Below are 20,364 nucleotides of genomic sequence, written 5' to 3'. Positions count from 1 at the left end.
GCCTCTTGGCCTTGTCTCTGAGGGGGTAACAGGCCCTGCAGGCGGTTGTTCATTGGCTGAGCAGCGGGCCAATGGGGGGGTGCAAAGTGGGGGGCGTACCTCACAGGAGGCAGCGGTCCGGGGCGGGGCAGAGCCGGTCGCGAGCAGGGGTTGGCAATATAACGGCCTCTCCCCCCGACCCGCCTCCCTCCTCCGACCCCGCACCCACAGACCCGCTCCAGGCAGCGCCCGGGGCGGCGGCGGCGGGGTGCGGGCTGAGGAGGACCTCGACGTCCTCCCTTACCCCCGTGCCCCAGGAACCGTACCGAGTCCCGGAGGGGCTGGGGGCCCATGGAGGTGAGAGGCGGACAACCCAGGCGGCCCCCTCACCCTCCAGGCCTGAGGGAGGGTCTTGAGGTAACCGGTGGGGTCGGTCGGGGTCTGAGTGGCCACCAGACCTGGAGGATGGCAACAGCGTGGAGAGGCTGAGGAGTGGGCGCGTCCGCCGGCGCGGTTCTCTGAGGAGGCCGCTGCAGGGCGGGAGAGGGCAGGTCGTTGGTGAGGAGCCCCGACGGGAGGGGGGGGGGCTTGCCTCGGGCCGGGCTGGGGGCGCGGCGAAGGGTCGGGCCGGGCCGGGGGGCGCGGCAACGGGTCGGGCGGCCGGGCCGGGCCGGGGCTGGGGCGCGGGGGGCGCGGCGACGGGTCGGGCCGGGGCTGGGGCGCGGGGGGCGCGGCGACGGACCGGGCCGGGCCGGGGGCGAGGCGCGGCTGACAGGACGGGCCGGGGCCGCGGGGGGCGCGGCGACGGGCCGGGCCAGGCCGGGGGTGCGGGGGGCGCAGCGACGGGTCGGGCCAGGCCGGGGGTGCGGGGGGCGCGGCGACGGGTCGGGCCAGGCCGGGGGTGCGGGGGCCGCAGCGACGGGTCGGGCCAGGCCGGGGGTGCGGGGGGCGCGGCGACGGGTCGGGCCGGGCGGGGGGCGAGGCGCGGCTGACAGGACGGGCTGGCGGGGGTGCGGGCCGCCTCCACGTCGGGGCGCACGGCGCAGAGGCGGCGGCAGGCGGAGTTGGCCTGCGAGAGCGGCCGACGGCAGCGCTCCTTAGGGTGGGCCTCGACGGCCGGAGGCCTGGGAGGGAACCGCAGGGGCGCAAGTTAGTGTCCTCGGCGGGGACTCGGGGTTCAGTGGGGCGAACAGCCGAGCCTTCGCCCCGCGTGATGCCTCTCTCCGTCTCCCATTCCCCTGGCGCAGCCCAAGGTGGCGTTCCGCGGAGGTGCGAGTCGCTGCTGGAACCTCGGTGCGGACGCCGGCAGGCTAACGGATGTGTTCAACGGCGTGGTGCTGATGGGCGCCACCTCCTTCTATGATGGCTACAAATCGCAGGTGCCTTGACCCCCTGTGCTCTGCGTTCGAGGCTTCACTCCATTCGGATCCGTTTATCCCAGCCCATTCTCCTAGTAGCTGTTTAAGTTGCCCAACTTTTAAATACAAAGTTTGCAGAATACATACTTTGCTTTGAAAATAAGTTCAGAAATAAGATTTTTAAGTGATTGTTTTCATCTTGTCTTCGATGATGTCAGAGATGTAAGAAAATCCATATTTACTTAGTAAGACCTTAAAATGTTTTTTTTCCTTTGAGCATTTATTGTAAATCTGTACAAACACACTTTTGACAGTTTAAAGGTGAAGTTTTTGTCATTCCTTTATTCTCTGGCTTTAACGATATCTTACATTACGTGCTTTTACCTTTCTTACCTAAAACATTTAATTTTGTTAGTCATATTAAATGGGTCTTAAGATAATGTAAGTCATTTTCATTTGAAATTATTTAACCAGGACATCAATGTTGATAATGTGGATTAAATAATTTATTTAATCCATACTACAGCCTTTTATAGTATTATTCCCACTATACAGATTGAGAAATTGAGGCTCAGAGAGCTTAATTTGTGCCCTAAGTGACAAAGCCCAAGTGAAACCCAGGTCTTGTCGCTGCCAAGACCAGCATTCCACCGCTCTATAATGTTTACTATTTCAGCACCAAAATTTATTTGAATCTATTTTCAGTTGTTTTAACTATATCAAGGATGTAAGTGGTAAATTTTGCAGTTACCTATGTCCAATTAATATGCCAACCCAAACATTTGCATATGTAATTTATATAACTATTTTAACTGAAAAGGATCCAGATATATAAAGTATAATTATGTTTGAATCCACCACATTACTTTAGTTGCTTATTTTATCCTGGAATATAAAATTTAAATTAGTTTTTTAAAAGGACTTAATTTTTCTAATACTCAAATCTTAAAATGTGAAATATACTTAAATCAATATTCCCAAAGTATATTTAGGTTCTAGTACTCTTTACCTCATTAGATAATCTGAAAATGCCCCTTTTGTTTAAGCAACTATTTTAAAAAGATGAACAATTATTTGTGTCGCTTTGGATCCCTCACACCTAAAAGGGTTAAGGTGGGCCTATGATAAAAACTTCAGAGCTAAAGGAATAAAGTTATTAAATGTTCTAAAAATAAAAGTCTTTGTAAAGGTTACTTAACATCTGGAAAGGTAGTTTTTAGTGGCACTCAGCAAAATTTCTTCTGTGCCTTAGTTTCCCCAGCTTCAGAATAATCATCCTAATATAAACTATAAACAAGAAAACTATGTGTAGGTTTTAAATTAGTCACCATAACCAGAATTCAAACAAATGGTTGTAAAATATTTGAGATTCTTGAAGAGGAATGACTGGAAGGTATTAATTTTCATATCTTATTGGCATAGTATAAACTCAGTATTGTATGTTCAAAATGTGTTTCAATTATGTCTGTGAAGAACAAAAATTTAGGAATACTTTAAATGTTTTCTCTTTTTATGTAGAATTAGATTAAGAGAATAAAGCAGCAAAAATTTTAGCTAAGATTATATTCTGTATCTATAAGTACAGGATATGGCAAAAGTAGGTTTACAGTTGTTCATATGGAAAATAGTACAATAATTAATAATAATACAGGAATAAACTTTGTGTTTCATGTGCTCCCAACTGTAAACCTACTTTCGCCCCACCTTGTATACTTGATCTTAGCCAAAAGGCCAAGAAGCGATTGCACCACCTTGTATAAAAAAATATCATTTCTTCTGTGTTATGTCTGGATTATTTATAGTCATTACATCTCAGATTTTAGTTGTTCCTTCTTTGGAGAGTTAAAAATTGTGAACCTATACTTTCAGACTTCTTTAAAGAAGTATTTTCTAGAGTAAAATAAACCTATATGTTTAATCTTCTATTCTTTATTAAATTCATTCTAGTATTCCAAGTATTTTAAATTATTTTCACTGCCCCTCAGCTCATTTTAAAAGGAGACAGGATTTTAAATCATTAAAATCTTAAAATTCAAACTTTCTATTTATTCAGATTTCATTATAAAAGTGTTTACAAGGGAAAAGAAAAATTGACTGGTTTTTTTTTTCTAACTGTAGTAGTATCTTTAAAGATATTTTTTTAAAAGACCCTAGAGTAGGAGTAAGAAGGCCTTGAGTTTGGGTTTTAGTTTTGTCACCTATTGGTTCAGTAACTTCTAGTCTCAGTTTTCTCATTTTTGTTTTATTATTTTTTTTGTTTGTTTTCTCATTTTTAAAATAGAATACCCATGTAACAGGTTGAATACAATAATGTATATGGAATTTGTTTGAAATTTTACAAATGTACATTAATTTTTTAACATATTGGAGCCTTTAAGACAATTATGTAAATATTTTATGAAGAATAACATTGCTAGTGTCCACATTATGCTCATTTGTTCAAAAAATTAAAACTATAATAATTGTAGATGTTTTATACTAGATATAAACAACAACTGTCCCCAGAGGTTAGATTAAATCTGCCAGGTACTGCTTTTTTTTTTTTTTTTTTTTTTTTTGAGGAGAGAGAGATATAAAGAGAAACATCAATTTATTGTTCCACTTACTTATGCATTCATTGGCTGATTCCTCTATGTGCCCTGGGATCAAACCCGCAACTTGCATATCAGGATGATGTTCCAACCAAGTAAGTTACCTGGCCAGGGACCCAAGTGCCTGTTTTTGTAAAAAAAAAAAAAAAAAAAAAAAAAAGATTGGAATACAGCCACATCCATTTATACACATTTTGTCTTACTATAGTTGCTTTCAACAGAGACTTAACAGCCAACCCTAGTATTATCTGGCCCTTTACAGAAAAAGTTTGCCAATCCCAAGTGTAAAGTAAGCTTAAATAACTTAAGTCTAGATTTGATCTCCCAATTCTTGCACATGTGGTGCTTTCTATTTCTTATTATAGCACTAATATTCTGTAGTATTGTTTTGATATGTCTGATACACAAGCATTTCTTTAAAATTCCAGAATGAAGACAATGTTGACCTAAGGCAGACCTATACTCCACTTTCTTCATCATCAGAATATGCAAGTTCTGTAGATTCTTCACTTTTCTATGCACCATGGTCTACTTATGGAGATGATGTTAAGCAGCCTTCTAATTCTCAGATTAATGTAAAGAACAGGTAAATTAATAAATTATACTTCTCAGGCTAAATGAAGTGTTTTAAGTTTGATTATACAGGAACCCAGTTTTATTAGCTCTTTGTTCCCTCTATCAGCATTTTAATTTTATGTTTTTAATTTTTGTTATAACATAATTTTATGTTAATCAAACTTTCAGGAAACCCTAAATCAGGCAGTTACATATATAATTTTTAGCTTATTACTTTTTTTATTCATTAGAGGCAACTTTAGTGAGTAAATCTTAAGTTTCTCTTCTGAAAGATATATATGAATCACATTTTTTTTTAATTTGAGAGAGAGAGAGAGTGAGAGAAAGATGGGGGAGAAGTGGGAAGCATCATCCCGTACATGCCTTGACTAGACAAGCCTAGGGTTTCGAACTGGCAACCTTGGTGGTCCAGGTTGACACTTTATCCACTGCACCACTACAGGCCAAGTCACAATTTTTAGATTTTTTTTTCATCCAATTTTAAATTTTCAGTAATTTTTTTCCTTTACAAGTATATAATAAACAGGGTTTTTTATCAAATATAAGATACTTTCAATTATTTTTCTATGTAATTCCACAAATAACTACTCAATGCCAGATTCTCTCCTAGTGGAGATATTAGCATTAACATGGCAAATATCATCCCTGCCTTTATACATTTTATAATACTGATGATGATGATGACTTGTCAGGCACTGCAAGTATAGTGAGGTTAAAAAGAGAAAGTATAGGATATTATGGGAGCCTATTGCAAAGAGAAGCTTAGGGGAGTGACATCTTACCTTTATTTTAATTATATATAAATGAGCAGTTGATAGAAGCTAATGCAGCTTTAGTTTAAGCAGGAAATAATTTAAAATTATTTTAAATTTTGGTAAATTCTTTATAAAATAACAATCTTATTAGAAAGATTATATAATATATAATTCTATAAAAATTTTTAACTTGATACATGTTAATTGAAAAAATGAAGACTTCACAAAAATATACAGAGAAAAGCAGAAGTCCACCTTAACCCTGCTTTTCCACCTCCAATAACAACTATTAATATTTAGTATATGTTACATTGAGTGTTTTTTAGATATATATTCTAATACATCATTATATAAAAAACTTTATATTGCCTATTTGTGAAATAACATGATGTAGTGGAAAAAGACCATTTGTTTAGCAAGTAAAAGTTTGGCAAATCACATATCCTTACAAAATACAAGTTTCTTAATATCTGAAATGATCATTCATTCAACATCTTGAATGATTACTACTAATACTTGCCCATCTTATGTTATGCAGATCAATGAAATGTTTGAGTGTTATACAAATATAAGGTATTTTTATTTGCAAAATGTACTAACACATTTATCTAAATATTAGAAACAAAATATGACAAAACAAGAAGTTACAATTTAAAACAACATATTACTTCTAGGAACAAATTACCCAAAATCCATAGGAGGTAAAAAGCACCAATTTTTCCATCTCCTTATGGTTTTTATATTTTGTATTATTTAGACAGTTATAGTCACCAGGTATAATTTCAGGTACATGGAACTCATCACCTCTTTGGCAAGAATTTAGGAATAGCCCCCAATTCCATTACATTTACGGGACAAGTATAATATTGCTGTGGTATCTGGGATGACCATATCACATTTTACTTTCTAATGCAATATTTATAAGAGACACAAAAATAGAGCAACAGGATCATATGGTTTTCAAATCACAAATGAAAAATATGAGAAAGTGTTTATGGAAGGATATATAATAGGACTGGCTGTGCTTTCAGGAGCAGCCACAGTACCAAGTATCATAGGTCAGAGATTTATACTTTGGTCACCTAAAATGAATAGCATGTGTTTTGGAGAAATAAGAGGTAAGCATACTTTGTGAACTAGACATAGGATTTTAAATGAAGGAGAAATATTTATGTAACATAGACAGTAATCTAAAGTGGAAATTATTCTTGAGTTTTTGTTCCCTTTTTATTTGAAATTATGGTGTAGATTCAGTCCAAATACGTTGTACAAAATAATGGTAGGGTAAGTCTGGAAATAGAAATCAATATATTGTATTTCAATGTGAGTAAAATGACTTACATGTGATACTCATTTATTTTTAGGATTCAAACAGAAAGAAATGACTATGGCAGTGAAACAGACTTATATGGACTTGTATCTAACATTTTGGAAGAACAAGATAAGTCACAGCCATATTTTGCTGATGGGTTAGTATATCCTGTAAGCTACATAATGTATAGTAAGCTTTTAAATTCACATACAGAGTGGGGCAAAAGTAGGTTTACAATTCTGAGTATGTGAAACAGTTTATTCTTGTATTAATTCATTATTTTCCATACGAACAACTGTAAACCTACTTTTGCCCCACCTTGTATACTAGATTATCCTATTTATTAAATATTATTTGTACTTAATAGGGGATCATCTGACCGTAGACACCTTAATTCAAATACGTACTTGTTTCTATGAGCTTTGATTTTGCTAAGGTCCTTATATATAATTGAAAGTTTAAATCAAAGGTTTAATTTGCTATTAGGGACTTACATTTGGAAAATTATTTTTGTATAATTCAGAGCTATTTCCTTTGAGTTCATGAGCTAAAGTGTGGCTTAAAGAGTATAAATTCCAAGGAATTTTTGTTTTGTTTTAAGAGAAGGGGGAAATAGACTCCTCCATGCGCCTGGACCAGGATCCACCTGGCAACTCCCGTCTGGGGCCGATTCTCTAGCTGTCCTCAGCGCCTGAGGCCAACACTCGGACCAACCCAGCTATCCTCAGCCCTCCCCTGGGGCTGACAGAGCTATCTTCAGCACTCGGGGCTGACCCTGGAACCAATTGAGCCACTAGCTGCAAGAGGGGAAGAGTGGTAGAAGGGGGCGAGGCAGGGGAAGAGAAACAGATGGCCACTTCTCATCCGCCCTGACCATGGATTGAACCAGGGACATCCGGGCTGATGCTCTATCCACTGAGCCAACTGGCCAGGGCTCCAAGGAGTTTTTATACATATATCCCAAAGAATAAAGTTATTATTTCTGCTGTGCAGAAATCCATATGGATTTTATTCATTTGGTAAAAATTTTAAAAATACACATTAATTGTTTTATTTGGGTGGGAAAGCCATACTACCCAAATGTTGTATTTCACAAATACGAAGTATGCAGCACACATGTACCCAATTAAAATATTTTAATTTCAGTAATAGTTTCAACAAAACATTTTTTTAATTGATTTTAGAGAAAGGGAGAGAAAGGAACATAAATTTGTTGTTCCACTGATTTATGGATTAATTGGTTCTTTAAAATTTTATTTACTGATTTTACAGAGAGAGGAAAGGTGGTGGGGGATGGGGAGTGAGAAGTATCAATTCATAGTTGCTTCACTTTAATTGTTCATTGCTTGCTTGTTGCTTGTTGTATGTGCCTTGACCAGGCAAGCCCAGTATTTTAAACCAGTGACCTCTGCATTCCAGATCAACGCCTTTAACCACTACCTGACCACAAGCCAGGCAAAACACAGCTTTTTTTATTGAAAAAAAATGTGATCAACAATACTTTTGTATTATGTAATAACCTAATTTAAGGAAAAACATATTTTTTCTGTTTGCTATAGATAAAATATTTATGTAAGATCATGTAGTCAGCCTCAGGTCTAGTTAATATTTCTTGGAAAAGTATAGTGAAGACATATTAAGATTAAAATACATATTTATATAGCATATAGCAAATTTCAAGTGACAGAGAATTATATGTAATGGTAGCTTATTATAAGGCAAAATTAGAAAGGATTAGAGAATGGTGAGGTGGGATGAGAGAAATGTTTTTGAAAACCTTTCCAAACTTCTTCACTGAGGACATAAAGTTTTTTAAAACCTAAATTGTAATTAAATATATTTACTTGTTCTAGGGCCTGCTCCTCTAATTTAAAGCCAGTTTGGCCAATGAACACAAGCAGATTTGCAGATCACCATGACCTGTCAACAGAAACCAAAAGGCCAGTAGATACAGCCATCTCACAGCAAGCTTTTTATAGTAGTGAATCTGTGTCAGCAGTGGAAAAACAGTACCTGCATAATAGTAATCTCACACCACAACAAAAAATAGATGAACTTTATCATGGACTTACTGGTTTAGACCTTGAAGAACAATGGATGTACCCCTCACGAAGTGATCATTCTAACTGTTACAATGTTCAGACAAATGATACAGCTAAGACAACATTCCAAGACTATCCATTTATCAAAAACTGTTTTACACCACAAGCTGGCCTGTCTGACGTCATGAAAGAATCAGGAATTGATAGTTATTCTTATGGAAGAGAGAAAATGTGTGTTAAAAGTCTTGAAGCACCATTACAGCAAAAAAGGGCAGAAATATTTCTTTCCCAGTTTAATAGATACAATGAAAATGCAGACTATTGTAGGTACCCAGAATATGCTCATCCTAATAAGGCTAAGCTTAATAAGTGTCCGAATTTTAGTGTCCAAGATAGTAAAAAATTAGCCAATGGCACATCTGAACCACCAATGGTAGAAGCAGACACCTACACAAAGTTATTTCAGGTTAAACCAGCAAATCAGAAAAAAATGGAAGAGACAATACCAGACCCGCAAAATTTCACATTTCCAAAACCTACAACACACCTGACAGAAAAACAGTTTGCAAAGGAAGCAGCATTTGCTGATTTTGGCTTGAAATCAGAATATGGACTAAAACCTCACACAGTTTGTTCAACTAATAATGATTTTGCTAATGTCACAGAAAAGCAACAGTTTGCTAAAGCTGACCCCTCCAATTCTGAGTATTTTAAATCAGTGAATTTATTATCAAACTCAGCAACATCTTCAGGAGGTATCAACTTAAATAGGCCAACTTGGATAAATGTTCACGCAAAAAATACCACTCTTATTCCCTATCGAAATCAAGGTAACTTGATGAAATTAAATAGTCATTTAAGTGCAGCTTCAAAACCATTAAGTGCAGGTTCTAACCATTCTTCAGATTTCTCCCAACTATCATCCACAAATTTAACTCCAAACAGCAATTTGTTTCAGAAGTATTGCCAAGAAAACCCTGCAGCATTTTCTAGTTTTGATTTCAATTATAATGGTGCAGAAAGAATTCAATCTGTCAATCACATGGAAGGACTGACAAAGACTGCGGAAGAAAATCTCTTTGAATTGGTTACCGATAAAAAAATTAAGCAGCCAAATGGATTTTGTGATAACTATTCAGTTCAGCAGTATGGGATCATTGAAAATGTAAACAAACATAATTTTCAAGCTAAGCCACAGAGTGGACATTATGATCCTGAGGAAGGTCCAAAGCATTTAGATGGCTTATCTCAAAATACATATCAAGATATGTTGGAGCATCAGAGTCATTTTAATAGCCACAGACAGGGAAGTGGAGACAACAATATTAATAGCCGTGTGAATCGCACACAGGCGTCATGCTTTTCTAATTATATGATGGGAGATTTAAGGCATAATCAGAGTTTTCAACAACTTGGGTCAAATGGGTTCCCCCTAAGATCTACCCACCCATTTGGCCATTCAGTTGTTCCACTGTTGGATTCTTGTGATTTGTTTTCTTATGATGATTTAAGCCATTTATACCCTTATTTCAATGATATGATGTATGGTGATAATGCCTTTTCTGGTTTCCTGCCAACTTTTGGATTTCAAAGACCAATTAAAACCCGTAGTGGACCAGCCAGTGAACTTCATATTCGTCTAGAAGAGTGCTATGAACAATGGAGAGCATTAGAAAAGGAGAGAAAAAAGGTAACACAAAGCTATCCATTTAGGAGTAACTTAGCATGTCCCTACTGCCTATCTTCATTTTATTTATCTTAATGTACTTTGAGTAATTGCCTTATTTCAAAGCTGAATTCTTCTCTAATGGGTAGTATTAAGTTAATGAGTATAAGGAAATAATTAGGTAACTTACAGACTAAAAAAGCTTGGGGTTAAAAAAATTGTTATTTATGTAAAGTTTATTTTGCCAATGAAGTAGACATTTTCTTGAATGGGTTAAAAGTTAATTTCTTTTTAATTTTAAGGTAGTAAACTGTTGGAAGTGTTCAGGTATTTTATTTGCATTCAGTATGACAGAAAAATATTGTGGTTTGTATTTGGTCTTTTGACACTAAAACAATTTTTATTTAAAGAAATAATTTTCACTTTATTGCTTAGGCCTAAGATAAATATTAAAATTGAATCATATTTAGAAAATTCATCATCTAAAAATTATGTAATTCTTTACAGACCGAATTGGTCCTTGCCAAGAATTACCCAGGAAAAAAAGTATCCAGTACTAACAATACTCCAATTCCAAGGCTGACGTCCAACCCGTCTAGAGTTGATCGCTTAATTGTGGATGAACTTCGAGAACAAGCCAGGGTAAGCCATAAAAACTTCCAATAGTGGACTTTTAAGTTGCTTGGTAAATTTTAAAACATTTCAACAAGTTAGAATTCTACACTTGATCTTAGCCAAAAGGCCGAGAAGTGATCAACAAGTTAGAATTCTAAAGGATTTTTAAATCATTTATGTCTAACTCTCTGAAATATATTCTTTTGCATGTTTGGTCCTAGAACTGATTAATATGTAGGAAAGGGAAACCAGCCCCACTCAATTATTTTTTTGGTTGTTTGCTTTTGTATTTTTCCGAAGTTGGAAACGGGGAGGCAGTCTGAAAGACCTCTGCATGCTCCCGACCGGGATCCACCCGGCATGCCCACCAGGGGGCAATGCTCTACCCATCTGGGGGGGTCGATCTGTTGCAACCAGAGCCATTCTAGCGCCTGAGGCAGAGGCCACAGAGCCATCCTCAGTGCCAGGGCCAACTTTGCTCCAATGGAGCCTTGGCTGTGGGAGGGGAAGAGAGAGACAGAGAGGGAGGAGAGGGGGAGGGGTAGAGAAGCAGATGGGCACTTCTCCTGTGTGCCCTGGCCGGGAATCGAACCCGGGACTCCTGCACACCAGGCCAACGCTCTACCACTGAGCCAACCAGCCAGGGCCCCACTCAATTATTTTAAAAGTAGGTTTAGTAACTACTTAAATGGTTGCTCTTCAAACCCAAATTGGCAGTGGAGCTAATCCTCAACAAAAATAATTTTTTAAAGAAAAAACCATTTTGAATATTATTTATAGGGAAAGTCTCATTTCTTAGTCACAAACATTTGTTTTCTAGACTGATGAGCAAGCTGTGCTTGCATTATACAGAATGGTAAATTAAGAGGGAATTTCCATATTTCATTTTCTTAATGCTGTACTCTTTAACAAACAAGCATATACAGCAGTGTATTAAATATTGATAAACTGAAGTATGTAGGTATGCATAATCTTATAAAATAGGTATGTTTTGGGAAAGCATAGCACTTCAAATAAAATGTAGAGAATACTGATATTCTGTCCTTTTGTAATTTAATAAATGATTATTCCTATTACCTCTTTTGTAATTTCAGGATTTTCTAATCAACTTTAATAGAGTAGGGTAAATTTCTTATTTTTTGGCCTTTATGTCTTAAAAAGTTAGTTTTCCAAGTAAAATTTTATGAAGATTCTTGAGAAAAAGCATGCAATGAAACAGATTGCTTCTATGATTGAATAAAAGCCATTTAAGAATTAGAAAAATCAACATAACAAAGAGTCCATTTTATTGAACATCAGTTTCTTTTCTTTTCTTTTCTTTTCTTTCTTTTTTTTTTTTTTTCATTTTTCCGAAGCTGGAAACGGGGAGGCAGTCAGACAGACTCCCGCATGCACCTGACCGGGATCCACCCGGCATGCCCACCAGGGGGTGATGCTCTGCCCCTTTGGGGCTTCGCTCTGTTGCATCCAGAGCCATTCTAGCGCCTGAGGCAGAGGCCACAGAGCCATCCTCAGTGCCCAGGCAATCTTTGCTCCAATGGAGCCTCGGCTGCGGGAGAGGAAGAGAGAGACAGAGAGGAAGGAGAAGGGGAGGGGTGGAGAAGCAGATGGGCGCTTCTGTGTGCCCTGGCCGGGAATCGAACCCGGGACTCCTGCACGCCAGGCCGACGCTCTACCGCTGAGCCAACCGGCCAGGGCCGAACATCAGTTTCTTACTTGTACCATGCTGTCTTTAAAATATAGATATGAACTATTTCAGTGGATTGATTTTACTTAGCTTTCAGCCTTGGTCAGTTGAGACTCTTATCAAATTTGTAAATTTGAACAATGGAATTTATCAATAGTATAGACAGATAATGACATGGATTACAGCCAGATGTAATGTTAGTAAAAACCTCAGTCTTGCCTGACCAGGCGGTGGCACAGTGGATAGAGCATCAGACTGGGATGTGGAGGACCCAGGTTCGAGACCCCGAGGTCGCCAGCTTGAGTGCGGGGACATCTGGTTTTAGCAAGGCTCACTAGCTTGAGCCCAAGGTCGCTGGCTTGAGCAAGGGGTCACTTGGTTTGCTGTAGCCACCCCCCCCCCCAAGGTACATATGAGAAATCAATCAATGAACAACTAAGGAGCCACAATGAAGAATTAATGTTTCTCATCTCTCTCCCTGCCTGTCTGTCTGTCCCTATCTGTCTCTCTCTCTGACTCTCTCTGTCTCTGCCACACACACACACACACACACACACACACACACACACACACCTCAGTCTTTTGGCCCTGGCTGGATAGCTTAATTGGTTCGAGTATCATCCTAATAAGCCAAGGTTCCAAGTTTGATCCCTGGTCAGGACATATACAAGAATCAGCCTATGAATGCATAAATAAGTGTTTTATTATGTTTTCTTAAAACTGTTCCAAGTTAAAATTCTTTTCCTTAGTAGTACATTTCTTGGCAATAAATCAAAGGCTTGAAAACTGTAGACATTAAGAAATACACTTTTACCAGCTTTGGTAATGTGTCACATTAAGTTAGAAAGTTATGTTTATAGCTATTATAATAATTTTGTTTTATCTATATTTAGCAACATTAGATCAATAATAGAGGGCAAAAATATTTTCACATGTACTACTTTCTAGTTTGCTAGTGTTATAGAATTCGGAAAACTTTTAAAAGTTTATTAGAAATCACCAGTGCAAATTTTTCTTTATCTTTTTTTTTTTTTTTTTTTGTGACAGAGAGATGGACAGACAGACAGGGAGGGAGATGAGAAGCATCAGTTCTTTGTTGCAGCTCCTTAGTCTCCTTAGTTGTTCATTGATTGCTTTCTCATATGTGCCTTGACCAGGGGACTACAGCAGAGTCAGTAACCCCTTGCTCAAGCCAGCAACCTTGGGCTTTAAGCCAGTGACCTTTGGGCTCAAGCCAGCGACATGGGTTCATGTCTGTGATCCCACACTCAAGCTGGTGAGCCCATGCTCAAGCCAGATGAGCCTGTACTCAGGCTGGTCACCGCGAGGTTTCAAACCTGGGTCCTCTGCAACCCAGTACGAAGCTCTATCTACTGTGCCACTGCCTGGACAGGCACAAATTTCTTGTTTTTACAGTTCTCGCTTATTCAAAATGATTGTTTTATTTTATATTCTTTATTCTTTTTTTTTTAATTTATTCATTTTAGAGAGGAGAGAGAGAGAGAGAAGGGGGGAGGAGCAGGAAGCATCAACTCCCATATGTGCCTTGACCAGAGAAGCCCAGGGTTTCGAACTGGCAACCTCAGTGTTCTAGGTGGATACTTTATCCACTGCGCCACCACAGGTCAGGCTGATTATTTTATTTTAAAACAATATAGCCTGACTGGTGGTGGTGCAGTGGATAGAGCGTTGACCTGGGAAGCTGAGGTCCCAGGTTTGAAACCCCAAGGTTGCCAGTTTGAGAGCAGGCTCACCAGCTTAAGCATCGGGTCGCCGGCTTGAGCATGGGATCATAATCATGATCTTAAGGTCTCTGGCTTGAGCAAAGGGTCACTGGCTGGGCTTGAGCCTCCCTGTCCCTGCTCCCTATCAAGGCACATAATGAGAAGCAATCAATGAACAACTAAGGTGATGCAACTATGAATTGATGCTTATCTCTCTCCCCTCCCCACCTAGCTAAAAAAATAAAAACTATGTAATTGATAGTTCACTGGAATTTTTGATAATGTGTTTTTCTTTTGTAGTTTTGTTATCCTCTCAAGGGTCAATCTGGTTGTACAGTTGGGAGGAAATGTACACTTTTATTTTTTCATGGGCCTAAACTGGCATATTCCAAAGAAAGTTGATATGAGTATGAAGGTAGAGGCATTCATTCAGGTGGCTTTAGCTTCATTCATCCATTCATTCATTCATGGACAGACAGACAGGAAGGGAAAGAGATGAGAAGCATCAATTCTTTGTTGCGGCATCTTAGTTGTTCATTGATTGCTTTCTCATATGTGCCTTGTCTGGGCATGGGGTGGGCTACAGCAGACCAAGTGACCCCTTGCTCGAGCCAGCGACCTTGGGCTCAAGCTGGCAAGCCTTGCTCCAACCAGATGAACTGGCACTCAAGCTGGCAACCTCGGGGTCTCGAACCTGGGTCCTCTGTGTCCCAGTCTGACACTCTATCCACTACACCACCACCTGGTCAGGCAGCTTTAGCTTTTTAATTGAGAGGTATTTTTTTACTCTTTTCAATCTCTGAACATCAAGTGCTTATGTGAAATTTAAATCATTTAGTTGCCAGAGGCAATTATTCAAAGTCCTTTGCTTACACCTGCCAAAGTTAGAATATGAAACAAGTTAGGAATATGAAACACTCTCCTTACTGATCTAATGTAGCAGTGCCCTTTTAAAAGCTTAATTAACCAAGAAATTGACTTCTTAATTTTTCTTAGCAGTTCTGATAATTATAGGATTTTTTAATTTCAACATAAATTTAAACCAGTATTTTCTGTATTATGGGTTCCTTAAAACTACCACTAGGTCAGTATTATTATGTGAGTGTTTCTGATTTCCAAAGAACCTTGGAGGCCCAGAAAGGACTTGCTGAAGTCAGGACCTTTTAGCTTGATTTTTTTTCTCTACAAATTACAATACTTCCTAATAACACTGTTTGCCAAAATGGGTCATATCTTATATTTGCATTTAATGTTAATGACATGGGAATGTTTGAATGTTTGACTTTTTCATTGTTGTTTATTTCCATTAACTGATTACTGCAAAACTTTTAGAATTAACATATACAAGTAGGTACAAAAGACTGACTTCCCATCTTTGTTTCCCCCAGCATGGTGTTAGGATATAGTAAGCATTCAATTATTTATGAATAATTATGAGTATCATTGCTCTTGTGTCTAATCTGCTTCATTGAAGATTTGTTTTTGTCTACGGCCATACCACCCTGAACGCGCCCGATCTCGTCTGATCTCGGAAGCTAAGCAGGGTCGGGCCTGGTTAGTACTTGGATGGGAGAAGATTTGTTTTTACTTAAGCTAGTGACAGGGCAGTGTGGTTACATGCCTTATCAAAATTTAAAATCTTTCCCTCAGGTTGTAACTTTACTAGGCAAAATGGAACGTCTTCGAAGCTCTCCCCTTCATGCCAATATTTCTACTGCTCTTGATAGACACTTGGAGTCCATTCACATTGTACAGTCACGTAGAAAGGATGAAATTGTTAATGCTTCAAATCGGCAAAAGCAAGGAGTTCCTAGATGCCAAGATGACAGAGGTACAATATTAATGCCTATATTTTTGATAAGGCAGTGAGATAGTTTGAATGTTAATAAAATCAGATTCTAAGGTTAAAAGGTTGGAATTCTAAGATTTATACTTATCTAAAGAATAAATTGGAGCCCTGGCCGGTTGGCTCAGCGGTAGAGCGTCGGCCTAGCGTGCGGAGGACCCGGGTTCGATTCCCGGCCAGGGCACACAGGAGAAGCGCCCATTTGCTTCTCCACCCCTCCGCCGCGCTTTCCTCTCTATCTCTCTCTTCCCCTCCCACAGCCAAGGCTCCATTGGAGCAAAGATGGCCCGGGCACTGGGGATGGCTCTGTGGCCTCTGCCTCAAGCGCTAGAGTGGCTCTGGTCGCAACATGGCGACGCCCAGGATGGGCAGAGCATCACCCCCTGGTGGGCAGAGTGTCGCCCCTGGTGGGCGTGCAGGGTGGATCCCAGTCAGGCGCATGCGGGAGTCTGTCGGACTGTCTCTCCCTGTTTCCAGCTTCAGAAAAATGAAAAAAAAAAAAAAAAAAAGAATAAATTGGAGGCCTGACCTGTGGTGGCACAGTGGATAAAGCGTCGACCTGGAAATGCTGAGGTCGCCGGTTCAAAACCCTGGGCTTGCCTGGTCAAGGCACATATGGGAGTTGATGCTTCCAGCTCCTCCCCCTTTCTCTCTCTGTCTCTCTCTCCTCTCTGTCTCTCTCCCTCTCTCTCTCCTCTCTAAAAATGAATAAATAAAATAATTTTTAAAAAAAGAATAAATTGGTAAAAAAAAAAAAAGAATGAATTGGTAAATGATGGCTACATAATCTATTCCAAAAATATCTTGATCTATTTTGTTAACTTTATGTTTCCATCAAAGTCTGCATCCTACCCAAAACATAAGCATCATACAAGTCAGGAATCAAGTGTCAATACTTAAATATTAAGTCAAGAAGTGGTTAGCTCAATCAATACCCAACCTTTTATAAAAATGTTTGATCATTTAGTAGCACATTACTGGGCTTTAAGAGTTAAGAGAAACTTAAATGGTATCTAATGTGAACTGGCTCTGAATATTTCTTTTACAGATGTTTTTGCCCTTGCTTCATCAATTAAAGACATGTGTGTGACTACTCGGAAGGCACGCACTACTCTGTGGTGTGCACTGCAGATGACCTTGCCAAAAACAGCCAATATAGCTGGCCAAGCAGATGTGGAAAAGGCTTTACAAGATATGGTCAACTGTGAAGACAAAGTCCATGAAAGCATAAATAGTAGCAATCCAATGAACCAGAAAGGTGACACAAACAAACATTAAGGAAATGCCAGCAGAAAGAATAAAAAGCTGAGAAGTAAATGTATCAAGACATGCTCAACAATTTTAATGAACTTGTCAAACTTGAAAATTTCAATGCATTTTCTTTCAGATTTAGAGTTAATAACCTTAATGAAGTCTAACTTCTATTTAAAAATCTATTTGGAATGAATCAGATAAGTTTAAAGTGAACTCAAAGGTAAAGCTGACTACTCTAGGAGTTCTGAGTAGTCAAAGATAAGTTTAAGTAAATTAAAATTTCCTAACAGCTAAAATATTGCTTAAACACATTCTGCAGTGCAGGTAAATGCAAGTGTGAAATTATTCTAGAAGATAAGTTTCATTTAGGTCTGTCTTTAATAGTAAGTATAATTCCAAATAATGAATCTAAATGACTGTAACCCAATTAATGATTACAGTCTAGTAACCAAGACAAGTTTTGATTGTGATAAAAGTGTTTTCCTTACAAAACTGGATAATACATAGGAAACAAAGGAAAACAGAATGAACCTAATATTCATGTAAAATTTTAATATTTAAAACATTAATTTGAAATCTTAATGCCTAAGTATATGGAGGGAAATAAGCATCTGATTCTCCTAAATTAGTGATAAAAGTGCCAGTGTAAAAACCATGCAAGTTACTGAATATAAAACCTGTTCAAATCATTTGTGTATATTCTTAAAAATTAATTATACTATCAATTATTAAATATTTCCAATTTTAAAGTATTTAAATTGAATCGAAACAAACATTTCCTTTATCTGGGTCTTTTAGCTTTGACGCACGGTAATTAAAATAATGACTATTGTTTTAATACCCTTAGTTTGCTGCCTTTTATGAGGGTATCACGATGTTTTAAAATGTACTTTTTTAAGGTTAATCTTTAGTTTGCAATTGGTTAGTGTATATTTTGTGTAGTTGTATTCATTAGTTTGCTTCTGTATTTTTTTTTAAAAGAGCTCTTGAAAGCTTGGCTTTTTCTGTTTCTCATCACTTAATATCTTTGTATGGAACCCAAGTAATTTATTCATTAATATGAAATGTTGATATTATGTGACTCAGAAGACCTTGGGTTTTAACATTTCTTGCATAAGTTAAACTATGATATAATGTACTGATGAAATTTAATTGAACTATCCTTGACTAGAAACACTGATGTTTTAAATGTTGGTGTTTTTCCTAGTTTTAGAAATCCTGGTATAAAAAGAGAGTGTTAATCACACCACATAAATTTTCTTTAGATGATGTGCGGAAGAAACTGATTGAGAATTCAGGAGTAACTGTGGGGAGAAACATTTTGATCACTGATATGCCTTAAAACTACCAAATGAATTACATTGAAGGTAGTCAAATAAAATAGATCACCCCACTACAGTCACTACATAGAAAGTGGTTAAGTTTGACATAAGACATGTTGAATGTTATAAAAACAAATATTGTACTAATGTAGTCTCAAGAAAAAAATAAATTATTTTTGTTGAAAATAATTGGTTTTATTTTTTACGTCTGTATTAGTTTCTAACCTTAAGAGTCACTCATGGCCTGACCAGGCAGTGGCACAGTGGATAGAGTGTCGGACTGGAATGCCGAGGACCCAGGTTCGAGACCCCAAGGTTGCCAGCTTGAGTGCAGGCTCATCTGGTTTGAGCAAAAGCTCACCAGCTTGGACCCAAGGTCACTGGCTTGAGCAAGGGGTTACTCGGTCTGCTGAAGGCCCGCGGTCAAGGCGCAACAAAAAACTAATGATTGATGCTTCTCATCTCTCTGTTCCTGTCTGTCTGTCCCTGTCTATCCCTCTCTCTCTCTGAAAAAAAAAAAAAAAAGTCACTCATGTCAGAAAGCCAATCAAATTTCATTTAACTGATTAAAACTGGTGCTGTTTTAAATTACATTACTATTTACACAGAAGTAATGTTAGTAGATAAACCAATGCCATTTAGATATCCTTGGATCTAACCTTACCTCCTTCAAAGGTAAAATTTTTGCTCTGTCTTTATGCTGATCCAGGCAAACTAGGGTAAAAACTCTGGGGAATCTTTTACATGACTGTTCAGAAATGAAAATGAAACACTAGTCCATTAACAAAAACCAAACCCAGAAATTCTCTGAAATGTCGTTGTCACCCTATAAGTAATTCTCAAATTAGTTGCTTATCCCTTTCTTTGGTACACCCTAATGGATGGTTCTTAGGTATTGTACTTTAGAAATACAACCTATGAACATTATAAATATCACACGACTTGTAGTGAAAACTGCTAATACTGATGCTCCCATCATTTCTAACCTAAAGGAATTTAGCATACTAAATTTTTTTTTTTTTCTTTCATTTTTCTGAAGCTGGAAACAGGGAGAGACAGTCAGACAGACTCCCGCATGCGCCCGACCGGGATCCACCCGGCACGCCCACCAGGGGCGACGCTCTGCCCACCAGGGGGCGATGCTCTGCCCATCCTGGGCGTCGCCATGTTGCGACCAGAGCCACTCTAGCGCCTGAGGCAGAGGCCACAGAGCCATCCCCAGCGCCCAGGCCATCTTTGCTCCAATGGAGCCTTGGCTGCGGGAGGGGAAGAAAGAGACAGAGAGGAAAGCGCGGCGGAGGGGTGGAGAAGCAAATGGGCGCTTCTCCTGTGTGCCCTGGCCGGGAATCGAACCCGGGTCCTCCGCACGCTAGGCTAAATTTTTTTTAAAATAATACAAAAAGCACTTCATGGGTAGTTGAAAACTATTTTGAATTATATCAGTCAGTGTTGTTCCCATTTGAATAATCTGCTACTGTAAAGTTTTAGAGCAGGGGTCGGGAACCTTTTTGGCTGAGAGAACCATGAACGCCACATATTTTAAAATGTAATTCCATGAGAGCCATACAACGACCTGTGTACGTTATGCATTATCCAATAAAAATTTATGTTGTCCCAGAGGACAGCTGTGATTGGCT

At 39.0% G+C, this 20,364-nt stretch overlaps 1 protein-coding gene and 1 pseudogene across 1 annotated transcript; one reads left to right on the top strand and one right to left on the bottom strand.

Annotated features, from left to right (window-relative positions):
- The first annotated feature begins 330 nt into the window (after nt 1-330).
- MEIOC (meiosis specific with coiled-coil domain) lies at nt 331-17,429 on the top strand. The gene is made up of 8 exons (XM_066363952.1): nt 331-396; nt 1,227-1,358; nt 4,357-4,514; nt 6,624-6,728; nt 8,425-10,303; nt 10,787-10,921; nt 15,956-16,136; nt 17,200-17,429. Exons 1-8 carry the CDS (start codon nt 331-333, stop codon nt 17,427-17,429), a joined length of 2,886 nt encoding a protein of 961 aa, XP_066220049.1.
- On the bottom strand, nt 10,879-11,033 carry LOC136396315 (U2 spliceosomal RNA; annotated as a pseudogene).
- Nucleotides 17,430-20,364: the final 2,935 nt, after the last annotated feature.

The sequence above is a fragment of the Saccopteryx leptura genome, chromosome 2, assembly GCF_036850995.1.
Source record: "Saccopteryx leptura isolate mSacLep1 chromosome 2, mSacLep1_pri_phased_curated, whole genome shotgun sequence".
Taxonomy (NCBI): Eukaryota; Metazoa; Chordata; class Mammalia; order Chiroptera; family Emballonuridae; genus Saccopteryx; species Saccopteryx leptura.
The sequence above is the reverse complement of the archived record's forward strand: the minus strand, read 5'-3'. Positions and strand labels throughout refer to the sequence as shown.